This window comes from Papaver somniferum, chromosome 9, assembly GCF_003573695.1.
Source record: "Papaver somniferum cultivar HN1 chromosome 9, ASM357369v1, whole genome shotgun sequence".
Taxonomy (NCBI): domain Eukaryota; kingdom Viridiplantae; phylum Streptophyta; class Magnoliopsida; order Ranunculales; family Papaveraceae; genus Papaver; species Papaver somniferum.
This window is the reverse complement of record NC_039366.1, coordinates 92526988-92540399: the sequence shown is the minus strand read 5'-3', so window position 1 is coordinate 92540399 and position 13412 is coordinate 92526988. Positions and strand designations below refer to the sequence as shown.

Here is a 13412-nt window from a genome sequence, read left to right as displayed (position 1 = left end):
TCGTCTATGGACAAAGTCGAGACAATATAACTCCAAGATATTCACTTGCTAATAGTTACGGTAAAAGACTATGATCAATGTCAAGTGATTAGGATTTAACGTACAAGTGTTATTTACTTTATTATAATAGAACAATTATAATGCAAAAGTAAAGTAAATGACACAACAAGATTTTCTTAACGAGGAAACCGCAAATGCAGAAAAACCTCGGGACCTGGTCCATCTTTGAATACTCTTAGAACTAAGCCGCTATACAAAGTACAATGCCAATTTCGTATAGTTGAGACCAAGTAATCTACCCCTAGTAACTTAATTCCCTCAGTATCCCCGCGTTTACAACCGTCTGATCACGCACGTAAATCCCATGAAAGAAGTAACTATCTTGAGTTGCTTTACCGATATAAAGTTTTAAGCACTCAACTCCTTTTGATCGTTTTTCAAAATGAACAAAGTTGTTTGGTAACCACTCTATTCAATTTTTAAGATAAAGGTTTGTTGAGTACGACAAAGGCTCTTCCATTTAACAAGTAAACTCTTTTGCCTGGTTTAGATCAATCAAGATCCTATCCATTCTAGACATGACCATGGCCTCCAATGTATGAAATCTTGTAGAACTTACTAATGAGGCCATATCCATTAGTATTACACAAAATAAATCCATTCTAGACACTATTACAATTAAATCCGCTTTTCATAGGCAAACTTGGGATTTGCGATCCCAGGTAAGATCGGTTCAGGATCATGGGATCCTTTTCTATCAGATAGGAAGGGTTGTGGTACAAAATATACTTCTAATTACCGAAGTAATTAGATCTAGATTCTCAAGTAATCTAAATAGATCTCAGAGAGAAATATAAAGAGATGCCCATCTAATCAACTAGATAATCAAAATTCTATCAAATATAAACAAGATCTACCTGGATCCCATCCGATCAAGATGTGTGAATAAATCACGAGATACGAAAACCAATAAGAAAAATCTTCTTGTTCTTCAAATCCTCAACTACCTTCTATTGTACCTGCAAAACACAACTTGAATCCACTTATGATCGATCACGCACAGAACGGAGTCTGTTAACAATGGATGATCACAAGTTGTCTTTAGATTTAAAAACAATTCTAAAGATCTCGTCAATACTTTGATCTAGTTTGAGTGACCCTTATGTCAAAAGGGAAGGCTCTCAATAATAATCAAAGTAGGTGCAATTAAAGTTTCAACAACCGTTAGTCAATCAAATAATTAATCGGAAAATAATATAACAATGCAATTATCTATTTTCCTACCAACGGTACTCGTCGAGCTTCTTGATCCTGCAACAGTCTTTAAAAAAACAGTCGTAAGAGATTTCTCCTAATTAGGGCAATTTCCTCTCCGGATAGATGGCTCCACCAGAAACAACACGAATGAAGTTTACCTGGCTCTTAGGATAGTTTGCAAGAATTGCAAACTCAACTGTTTATAGACCAAGGTTGTTTGGACAACAAGGAAATTCCAAACCGAAAATATTCTCAAGATATGCAATAAATACCTAATTTCGGTTTTCATATTTCCAACTAATATCCAACTTGTAATTTGGAAATATCTTTTTAGAGCATTGCTCGGTCGAACTCGCATGCGTTGCTATCTCAAGCATGTTTGTCAAGTTTAGTTGTCAAAACTATATGTCTTGATTTCTAGACTACTTATATCTAAGTCTCGGTTTAGGACAGTTTAATGTAGTTGAGCTCCAGACTCCATGGAGATCATCTTACGAAGACGAAAAACTACTCAAGGACCAGTGGAACTTCATCCGACTAAAAGGTATCTGGATACTTGAACTTATCTATCACTCAAAAGTCTATCTACTCTATCTCCTACTCTTGAGACAAAGTCGTATAAGTATGATAGTTTTCATACATACACATTTGCTATTTCGAGCCGAGTTTACTCGCCTATCTTTTTCTCGAAATATGTGTTGGTAAGCTTTCGCTTTAACCACTTTTCACCTTAACCCGTGACGAAAGTCATGATGACGTGTCAATCTTGAAAATAGCTTTGATGACGATAGTTGTGAATAACGACTGTTATAACATTATAGAAGAATGTTTCAATGATTGAAATGTAGAGTTGAGATTACGTAACCAACTATGAATATAAGCATATATAGTATGTTCGCACATTAGTGTATAAATCCATGTGCCAGAAACCAAGTGTGTGCATATGTGTGCATACGGTATTGGTGAAGGAGACAGGTTGGGTACGCGTACCAGCGGAAGTTTTCGAACCGAAAATTTCTGCTGAGTTTGTAAGTTTGCAAACTGTTAAACCAGCCACCTTAGGTACGCGTACCCAAGGAAGTTTTCGACCGAAAATTTCTGCTGAGTTTCTAAACTCAAATCCGGTAGCTATGGTACACGTACCCGTACGCGTACCCAAGCTGGTTATATTTCTCAAATCGGAAGTTCATGAACTTAAACAATAAATCAATAAGGAATGCAATCTTTGCAAACCGTGTCTATATTGTTCATGAATTGATTCAAGTGAATCAAACCGATTTTGTTTCAATTATGTCTATTCATAAAGACCTAAGCAATTGAACAACTCTTCAACTAGTTCTTATGAGTCATTTGAACTAGTTATGTGAAGAAGATGAATACGGTTAACATGAAAGTACTCATATGGCTAACCATTGGTTAACCATTTTTGAACCAACTAAGTGTAACGTTTAGCTACGGTTACTCAAACCTAAATGAAATACATTTCTTTTTTGTGTGACAAGCTAAGTTTCAATCTAACGGTTGAAAGATATTAGCTTGGTTAAATCAGGTTTTTCATCTAACGGTGAATATTGAATGCTTTTTTACCAAGGTAACTTGGATTGCAAATCCTGATTTGAAAACTATATAAATGGGACATCTAGCAACTGGAAAAACTAATCCCCACACCTCATGTGTGATACTAGTTGGTTTTGCTATAGTCGATTCTATTTTAACTTTAGGTTTCTTCTCGAGACCCTGTAGGTTAACGACTGAAAGACTTCATTGGGATTGTGAAGCCAGACGAAACTACTTCTCTTGTAGTTGAGCGATCTGATCTTGCCATTTTCTATCGTACGAGTTCAATTGAATAATTGACTTGAGATTATATCTCCGATAGGGAAAGATAAAAAGAAATCACAAACATCTTCGCCTCATCGTTTGTGATTCCGCAATATCTAGTTTCGCTACCATACAATTTAGATTATTGTGAGGTGATTGATAATTCTAGGCTGTTCTTCGGGAATATAAGTCCGAGTTATCAATTAGTTTCTGTTCACCTTGATTTTATCAAAAGACGGAACAAAACTCTTAGGTTTATCTGTGGGAGACAGATTTATCTATCATCGTAGACTTTTCTGTGTGATACAGATTTGTTTATTAAAGTCTTCGACTTTAGGTCGTAGCAACTCTTGGTTGTGGGTGAGATCAGCTAAGGGAATCAAGTGCGTAGTATCCTGCTGGGATCAGAGACGTAAGGAGCGCAACTGTACCTTGAATCAATGTGATATTGATTAGGGTTCAACTACAGTCCAGACCGAAGTTAGTTTGTAGTAGGCTAGTGTCTGTAGCGGCTTAATACAGTTTGGTGTTCAATCTGGACTAGGTCCCGGGGTTTTTCTGCTTTTGCGGTTTCCTCGTTAACAAAATTTCTGGTGTCTGTGTTATTTCTATTCCGCATTATATTTTGTTATATAATTGAAATATCACAGGTTTTGCGTTAAGATCAATCAATTAGAATATCAAACCTTTGGTTGTTGGTTTAAATTGACTGACACTTGGATATTGGTCTTTGGTACCATCCATGTTTATCTCTCTAGTATTTGATAAAGACTCGCATATTTCCATTTGCTTGAGTATAGATCAAATCGAGAGATTGAGATATTAACTCTTTGATATACTTTTTATCTAGATTGAGTCTGACTGTCTAGTTGATTATCTAGAAAGTATATTGGAGTTAGTCCATACAGATTGCTAATCTAAATATTTGGTGAGGTTGTTAGACCCACGCTTTTTCAACCTAGGTACCTCGTTTGTTTCTGGATCGAGATTGAGAGACTTCAACTAGTGCAAATAACAAGCATTTACCTTATTTCCCGAGAAATTGGGAAAAAAACAGTGCCAAGAGAGTGCAACAAGTAAGCTATAGATGTATGTCTAGCTCTTGCTTCGTCCATCACCACCTCTCCACTAGCAGCCTTAGGGCCAGAATCCTCAAACTTTTCCCTCAGACGAACCATGTTAATCTTCCTTGCAATCTTAATTGATTCATGATGTTCACCCGGTACACTGAATGGCCTTTTAGCTATAGGAAAGGCTCCACCACCTATCTCAAACTCTTCTTACACTTCAATTTTGCTCCACCCTAGACAGTCTTTCGCCAAGACTTAAAGCTCTTCAAAAGGAATAGAATTGTTGTAACCCTCAAATACAGCTTTTCCTTCCAAAGCAAGACCGGTAATTTGCTTTGCATCATCTGGAGTGATAGTCATCTCGCCGAATGAGATTAGAAACGTCATGGTTTCAGGCCAGAATCTTTCTCTAAACCCATAAACAGTTACAACATCATAGGTCTTTTGCAAAGCCTCGATTCCAGACCATAACGTTGAAGCTTTTACCAAGGCTACCACATCTGGATGCTTTTTATCCAACGACCAAAACTTTCCTTGCTGGTGCTTTAGTTTAGGGACAGCTTTATCGGGAAACTACAAATAATAAAAACAGTTGTGTTGTTACAATTAACTATCCATAATAATATTAAAATAACATATATTAAATTTGATTTATTACCTTTGCGGCACAAACCCTAGCAGCCCACGATGACCGGTAACAAAACAAGATGGATCGATCTCTTGGCTCACCCCAAGGTCTCTCATTCTTCTTGGAAGGTAAAAACTCCATAGCATCAATGATTTTTCTTGCTGAGTCTTTTGGTGGATACTTATTCTTCTCTCTCTTCTCCTCCTCCACCACTACGGCTTTACCCTTATCATTAGCAGCATCAACACTTATTTCAACAACCACAATTGTACCTTCATTTCCTCCACCAGTGACAACTCCACCATCAGTTCCTCCACCAGTGGCAACTCCAGCTTCACTTCCTCCACCAGTGGCAACTCCACCTTTATTTCCTCCACCAGTGGCAACTCCACCTTCATTACCCCCACCAGTGACAACTCCACTTGCATTCCTTGCATTTGCACCCAACGGTTTTGTGTGATTAGGTTGTGGAGTCGGGACATTACAACGTGTTACTCCTTGTGATATTTTCTTTCTCCTTTCATTTCCTCTGTTCAAAGTTGATTACATATCAAATTATATATAACGATGTTCAAATCGATACAAATAAGACTTCAAATAATAAAGCAGATACGGTTGGGAAAGCTGGACAAAACCAAGCCGTAACATGAAACAACGACCATGAAACATTGACATTCCCAGCCGCAAACATGTTTACAGATGAGACCTTCAACAATCAACCAAGACGTAACACTAACACCGTCTAGAAAATAATATATACGACTTGGTTTCTCAAATTACGGATAAGAACAACCTAGCCGTAAACACTACCGATGGATTAATTTTCAAAACACATAAGAAGTACGGCTAGGAAAAACCTAACCGTGACCACTACATATGAGACTTTGAGCAATTGACCAAGACGTAACATGTATAGCGGTGAGGAAATAAAATATACGGTTTGGTTTCTCATATTACGTCTAGGAATAACCTAGCCGTAAACAATACTGCTGGATTAACATTCAAACACAAAAAACTATACGACTAGGAATAACCTAGCCATAAACAATTAGTTGCGGTTAGGATTTCTCAGTTCCCATCTGTGTCACCCTTATGTTACGGCTCAGAGTTCTTAGTATTCCTAACCGTAAATAGTAGTTACAGTTAGGAAAACAAGAACTCCAAGACGTTAACGGTTTCTGAAACTGTTTTTTCAGACTTAATTTTTTCGAAATCAACCAAATAATCATTTAAATGCTTAAATAAAGAGTGGGTTTTTCAATTCGTACCTTATTGCAGTCATATCAGGAGTCTCGGCGGCTGGTTTATCTCCTTCATTCACTTCTTCTTGATCTTCATTTTCATCTTCACTTGATGAATTTGGTTCTTCTGATTCAGGAGGAGGTTGTTTCGGATTCGATCCTGACTTTTCCTTTGTCTTCACCATGGCTTATACAATGAATTTATTCGACGATGAATTTTTTTTGAATCAACAGTTAATCGTTTTCAAGCGAAGAAGATGAAGAAGAAGAAAAGAAAGAGGAGAAGAAGATGAGGAGACTGAAAGACTTTTAGTTTTTTTTTTTTAAATAAAAAAAATTAGATTAATTAGTTAATGGAAGGGGAAAAGGGGAATAGAAAAAATTTATTGAGGATATTTTTGATCTTTTGCATAGATTAAGTCCCGATATCCACATTTTGGTTATAACTATCCTATTAAGCCCCAAAAACAAATCCTAGTGCAGCTCCAATAATAGGATTCATCACTTAACCCTTTTATTACTAAAACACAGTTCTCATCAAAACATTTCGATGACATTTAAGGCATAAACTTGAATTACATATACAACACGGATTCATACATTACATGCCCAGAGACATGCACCGGTTGATTGATTACATCTTTATTAACACGAAAATTTATAAAACAATTTGCATGAATAGATGATCCAAACGTGAGACTTGGAGCTCCATATGTGCTCTCAAAAGACTCATTTATTCCCTAATTCAGCAAGCAAAATATTAGGCAGCAGTAGTGATGAACGAATCAGACCAATCACGGGTTTTGTTGTCTGCAATTTTCCTCGCAAGCCTTGGGGCATATGTCATCACCAATTTTAGCGCTGTACTGTTTTTTGCAATCAGGCACACATATACCCATGCACGAATCATAATCTCCAAGCACTTCAATTGTATTGCTACTCAACATTACCACCATCAGAAAACACAGCACAAGCATCTTTTTGGTACAACCTGCCATTTTCGTTAATTATTTCTCTGACTCTCTAGATTTCTCTCTTGTAATCACAAAGGAAAGTGAAAATATGCAATTGATGACTGAATATTCATTCTGCACAAAATTGGGATGAATTTATAGCACAGGTTTGATTGTTAGTACACTAAGTTTGGATACAAATTGACCGGGTATTGTTGGAGAATAGTGTGGATGATTTATTTAGAGATATAGGAAATGGTCAAAGCTGTATGGTTCACTAATATGGGTCTTTCTTTAATCTTCAGTCTCACCTTACGAAATTAAAAACGAGCAAGATTTGTGAACCTGTGCATGCCAAAGACAAAATTAGTTATAACTCATAACCTTTTATTAGATGTGTTTGCATGAGATTCTACAACACCGTCATCTTCGCACACGTATGAAGAGATCAGGACAAAAAAGGTACCAAAGACCAGATAAATAAGGACATTGCACCCTGATAGCTGTGTGTGGAGCTCATCTCCTCACTCATGATGTTGATCACCTTCGCCAAATCAGCTTACTTCAAGTTTGCAACTCTGCTGTCTAACGATTAAACAATTTGATGACTAGGTAAACTGATTGGAATAGAGATACTCATGAGCATCACACCACGTGACAAAAACCATACCAAGACCCACAAGTGAACTCTAATCACCAGATAGACACCGCGGGCATTTGCAATGAAACCCAAATCCTTCAAACAGGAGGTTTTGTCGCGCACCATGATCCATGCTTGCATCAATATAGCAAATACGAAGCTCTTCCCCTGTTAAAAACATGGGAGATTGATCACTGATAGCTTAATGTATATCTATTCAGAAAGACGGCGCTAGTACAAAAACATTCAGAAAGTAACAGAAATTTAGTAATAGTGATCGTATAATTCGGGAAAAAATAAAATAAAACAATCATGCTGATCTAAGATATATGATACGAACCTGCTTCAATGTCACGAAGAGCCTTCAATCTCGCATTTACATTCTCTATCCATATAATGTGACTGTTGGGATCTGAAACACATAACCATGTTATCCATGCAGTTGTATACATATAAATAATCAAGTTCTTCAAAAATCACTAATTATGTTTTTCCCATAGACTGTCAACAAAAGTCTTCACCATTTATCTGGTTCACGAGCCACCTTTAAGGGGTTCAACCAATCCCACACGTTTCATGTCAGTCACTCGTGGTCAAAGACTTTCATTTTTTAGTACTGATTACGGTGAAGGAATTTATCAGATAGGCGCTAACATATGAAGCTCTACATATGTGAAGGATGATTTGGTGATATAATAGGGATGATCATGTCGGCCACATCTCTGTTATAGTTAATTTCTTTGCCAGAAGCTCTGTAAACTCCAATATGATAAAGGATAAGGTTACCAATCACAAAATAAACTATAGAAAGATGTCATATCACTAAATTACCGTGTAATGAGTGTAATCACCAATTATCATTTTTTAACCGTTTCGATCAAAACCTATCTAGTTTTTGAGTGCTAAACTAACTCCTTAACAAACAACTAGATAATCGACAAGGTATGTTATCACAGGGCAACCTGCAAATATATTCAGTAGTCACCAATTCTTTCTTATTTACTCAAATTTTGTGAATTGTGATTACTTAACCATAAGAAATAATGCGCTCACCACAATCATGATTGTAGAAGGAAGGAAGGATATAAACAGCATTTCCCACAGCAGATTCAGCGGCAACAGATGCTGCTGCAGATAAAAGTAGATCCTCGTATGATCCTCCAACCAATTCAATGCGAAACGCATTGATTCGTATACGCGCCAAAACACCAATATACCACTGTTTCGTTAGAACTAATAATGTCAAAGAAAATGCTGATTAAATGAATTCTAAGGATTTATAGACAGTTACCAATACAGCCTATGTGATACTAAGATACATTTTTTCTACCATATGGAGGATACATTCCATCTGTGCGTCCTTAAAGCCTGCTTTCGTAAGCGTGCTCTTCAACAAGCCAAATTCATTCTCCATCTGGAATAAAATTAGTACACCTTTAAGATAATGATGAAAAGAAAATAAACAACGGTAACATAGGTTTGACATAAATCTAAAATCTTCGCAGTAACTAGGGTATCTTTTGGTAAACGACAAGAGCTACACACGTGGCATGCAAATGCACAGGGAGGGGCCAAATTTGAGTTCTTCCGATTAACTTCAACACCAAATTCAGAATAATAACATCATACAATTTTATAACAGTTTTTATTTTTGTATTAAGTTGCAAAAGGTAGCGTATGTGTTAGTCATGGTATGTCAGTCTGACTGATATCCTACATGTACTTAGAATTGTTTGAATGAAGAAGAAAACAATATTCAACAAAAAGAACGCAACTTTAGCAGGGTAGCATGCTATAATGGATTTTGGTATATGTTGTAGAGAAGTGCGGTGCTTCATAATGATCACTTTCTTACACTTTCTGTCTTGAAAGGGTTTCTAGTCATTACCATAAAAATTTGTGAAAGGTTCTCACCTCTAAAATCATCTCAGGAATCAGCCCGGCAGGTTGAAGAATGTCAAGACTTTCTGCAGGTGCTGCTCCTGATATAACCATACATGCCAAGCGCTTGACAAGATGTGGATATTTTAAACCTAGAACCCTTCAGTGAATAGTGGAATCAAAGTCAGAATCTTTATTTTTAATTTAGCCATAAGAGGTTAATATTACACCATTGTTAGTCCTTACAAGCAGCGGTTAAAATTAACAGTTTCGCAATGTTGATTCTGTTAAGCATCCATGTCATAATATTTTATTAAATCAGGAATAAATTCACTGGGACACCTCATAGGTGTTTGGTCAAGTGTTTCTGATTGAAAAGTCAATGAAAAATTTGTGGGGATTTACCTGCAGTGCTCATCATAGGCTGACCAATCCGCCTGCTTTTCAACTTCGTAAAAACCCTGAAAGTACAAAAACTAGTTAGTAGAGTGAAAGAATTTTACCTTTCCTCGGAAAATGAAAAACTCGGATTGAGTAGGTGTTAACAAGATGCTAGAGAGTAGATTTATAGTATCCGTAACAACAGTTTGGCGCTAACCAGATGTAAGCAAGCATCCGACAACAGATGTACAGTGCCACCAGCATTGGAAAACGAGAATCTAATCTCTATCACAGACAATGATGAAATAAATGTTTATATGAGGCGAGGTGGTTTCATAAGCAAGGTGAGAGATTGCCTCAGCATTGCTCAAATAAAATGCTAGAAATAACAAGTCAGTAAACATTACTCTACAAAAATATACTATGAAATAACAAGTTAAGAATTAGTCTCACTCAAACATAGAAAACTACTGCCTTAAAGATAGAAATTATAGTACAAAACTCGGTCAATTTATCTTCTCTCCATGATAAAGCAGCATCCTTTATCACTTTGTTTGATCTCCACTTCAGTCTTCCCACATTTATGCAAAGAAACTCATATATAGGGTTTAACCCAAGATTAATTTTAAGCTTTAAAATAGATACTTAGTATATAAAAGCCCTACGGAATTGAGAGCAAAATATTTTCTAGATACGCATTGGAAAACACAGTTCAAAGTCTTCTTATCCGAAAATGTGGAAGCATCTAGAGAAGCCTAGGAAGCATAAGCACACATGACGATCAGCTTTTGAAGCGAAAAGGTGCAAATCAGACAACCTTTTTTACACTGGTTCCAGATGCAATAGAATGCTGAAGAAAGTACCAACTTATCTGGCAGCTGAAATGCAGAACAAAGTCGCGAACATGCTACTTCACTTCAGCTGCCAAATCAGTTTTAGAAGCACTGAATCAACTTTTGGACCCTGTAGAGATACTGAAATACTAGACACAACTTGCTCTAATCCTATCAAACTAAGGTGAGCTTATAATCCATCACTTGCATTTTAGCCATTTACAAAAAGCCCGTTATCTTTGCGGATCAGTAAGCACCTTGCACCAAAAATACAGACTATAACACTACATTTATAAACATCAGATTCATGAAAACCCCTAAAGTAACAAAGACAAAACAACTAGGGTTTATATCTAATTCTCAATTAAAAAAAGAAAGATTATTTACACATTCTTGATCAATTAAGCATCAAACCCATAAAGAGGGATAAGAAATGAAATACCTTTGATTGTTGAATGCAATCTTCACTGCAGAAATGAATAGTTTGATATCTGGCATTAACTTGAATACTTCCTCCACCAGAATGTAACCTTTTGAGACAAAAATAACAGACATCGGAGAGTTGAGATACGGAAGGATGAGTTATCAAGGGTTTAGCTGTGTGGATTAAATCTCCTGCTCCAATAGAACGAGTCGCTAACACACCTCTTCCAGCTGATTCAGTAACAGAGACTTGAATTGGTGGGGGTAAAGGGCGATTCGTCTGTTGATCGGTAGTATTGTAATTTGGGGTGGTGGTGGAGAAAGATGAGAGGGCTGCTGGGAGCTTATGAAGTTTGTTTTTCAGTAGTGGAGTATACAAACGAGCGAGGGGAGACATCTTTTTACGACTTCAAGCAGCAGATCTCTCAATCCTACTACAGATATTCACCTGGATTACATAACATGGGATATGATATGAAGGCGGGTGCGGCTTCCAGGGTGAGGCAACATTTGTGATTAAATAATTCCCGGATACAAAGGTACGTCGTCTACTTAGGACTGGCTCTGATTTAACAGACTACACACGGAAGCAAAACAAAAATAAAAATAAAGTCGGGAAGGACAGCACTAAACCGTTAAGTTTAAAGTCAATGATCTCAAATTGTAATTTTCTACTCACTATTGATTGACATGACCAAGACCCAGTTGGTGTTTGAATATTTTTGAAAGCTCCACCTATATTTTAAGATGCTCTTGAATCTTGAATCTTTCCTCGTCTCCTTAATCCTTGCTTCGTAAAGAGAGAGAAAGAGAGGTAGAATCTAGAATGGTGAACGGGTTATTGGAGGTGGTGCTGGTGGATGCTGCAGGATTAAAAGATACCGAAAGTTTCTTCGGTAATTAGATCCATCATTCCTTCGTTTTTGTCAAACTTTCCTGTACTTGTCTGTTCCCTGTGTATATATTTGTTCCATGGAGATGTACACAAGTAGTTGATCAGTATAATATTTGTCACGCCCGGTACGTTATTTTCAATAATCAGCCATAGACCTCATATATGTTTATCTGGTGAATTATGAAACTGTATAAACAGTTTAGATAGTAGGGATCAGGGAATCAACGGATTTTCGGTCACTTTTTATTTTCATTTTGTTGGAGTTGTTTAAATTCTAATTAACTCGTGAATTTGTATATATTGCAGGAGGGATAGATCCGTATGTGTTGATCAAATATAAAAGTCATGAGCGAGAGAGCAGTGTCGCCAGAGGTATGACTAAAAGTTTTTAGCTTCATGATTATTACTTTGTGCCCACTGTTTCAATGTCTAAAACTAAGAGTCTTGGACGATGGTTGCAAAACTGCTTGGCACAGGAGAAGGTTCCAAACCAATGTGGAACGAGAAGTTCAATTTCAGGGTGCAATATCCGGATGATTCTGGGGGAAGTGACCCGTACAAGCTATTCATCAAGGTCATGGACAAAGACACTTTCTCCGCTGACGATATGATTGGCCAAACAGTGTAAGCAACTTAACCATCTTATCAACAAACATAACGCAACCCATTTCTTCTCCAATTGCATCCAACAATCAGCTTAAAACAGCAATACTCATGAACCATACGCCAAAACCAATTTACATGACTACTACTTAAGACGACCAGATTTGTTATATAAATTTCGGCTTAGTGGATCCGACTAAATGCATACAGGATATATCTGGAGGATCTGTTGGCACTAGGAGTGGAGAAGGGAAGGGCTGAAATACACCCTCGCAAGTACAGCGTTGTTAGCCCTAATCAATCTTATAACGGAGGGATTCGAGTCGGCCTCATTTTCACCCCCAATAAGGTAAGGTGTATTAAACTTTTTTATTAGCAATTGCGAAATCCCGCGAATATTATTTATAATATCCAAGAAACTGTGTGCCTGATGCAACCCCTTGATGTGATCAGGTAAGTGAAGATGAAAATGAGGGAGAATTTGGCGGATGGAAAGAAGTCTTCCACCTCCATCACACGGATGATGATGAGGAATAATAAGTTGCATTCTTTAAATTCATGTAAAAGTTTGTAAAGTTTCATATTGAACTCCGGTTTTGTGTTGTGTAACTAATCAAGAATCTTTTAATCGATAACGGTGATTATTACTTTTTTTTTTTCTTTTTTTGAAGCATGAAAATATTATTAGTATTTAGCGATAATTACATAAGGGTAGGTGGTATTAAAGAGTCATCCATTATTATTTGAGTGATGTATGGTGGGATTGTATTACAGGTCAGGCGAATG

At 36.9% G+C, this 13412-nt stretch overlaps 3 protein-coding genes across 4 annotated transcripts; 1 reads left to right on the top strand and 2 right to left on the bottom strand.

Moving 5' to 3' along the window:
- Positions 1 to 4203: 4203 nt before the first annotated feature.
- Positions 4204 to 6279, bottom strand: LOC113309534. The gene is made up of 3 exons (XM_026557964.1): positions 6045 to 6279; positions 4807 to 5305; positions 4204 to 4721 (listed from the first exon to the last, which is right to left on the bottom strand). Exons 1-3 carry the CDS (start codon positions 6200 to 6202, stop codon positions 4404 to 4406), a joined length of 975 nt encoding a protein of 324 aa, XP_026413749.1. The 5' UTR covers positions 6203 to 6279; the 3' UTR covers positions 4204 to 4403.
- A 227-nt stretch (positions 6280 to 6506) lies between these two features.
- LOC113311104 (histone-lysine N-methyltransferase ATXR4) lies at positions 6507 to 11672 on the bottom strand. Of its 2 annotated transcripts, XR_003341552.1 has the most exons (8): positions 11148 to 11557; positions 9897 to 9952; positions 9525 to 9651; positions 8955 to 9024; positions 8664 to 8843; positions 7951 to 8022; positions 7437 to 7778; positions 6507 to 7315 (listed from the first exon to the last, which is right to left on the bottom strand). XR_003341552.1 is itself a non-coding variant. In XM_026559955.1 (7 exons), exons 1-7 carry the CDS (start codon positions 11523 to 11525, stop codon positions 7660 to 7662), a joined length of 1002 nt encoding a protein of 333 aa, XP_026415740.1. In that variant the 5' UTR covers positions 11526 to 11672; the 3' UTR covers positions 7337 to 7659. The 2 variants fall into 2 exon arrangements, 1 of the variants encoding a protein (XP_026415740.1); XM_026559955.1 differs by lacking the exon at positions 6507 to 7315 and having other exon boundaries at positions 7337 to 7778; positions 11148 to 11672.
- A 156-nt stretch (positions 11673 to 11828) lies between these two features.
- LOC113311105 (elicitor-responsive protein 1-like) lies at positions 11829 to 13282 on the top strand. The gene is made up of 5 exons (XM_026559956.1): positions 11829 to 12024; positions 12330 to 12395; positions 12500 to 12647; positions 12837 to 12975; positions 13080 to 13282. The coding sequence occupies exons 1-5, from the start codon at positions 11955 to 11957 to the stop codon at positions 13161 to 13163; spliced, it is 507 nt and encodes a 168-aa protein (XP_026415741.1). The 5' UTR covers positions 11829 to 11954; the 3' UTR covers positions 13164 to 13282.
- The last annotated feature ends 130 nt before the right edge of the window (positions 13283 to 13412 follow it).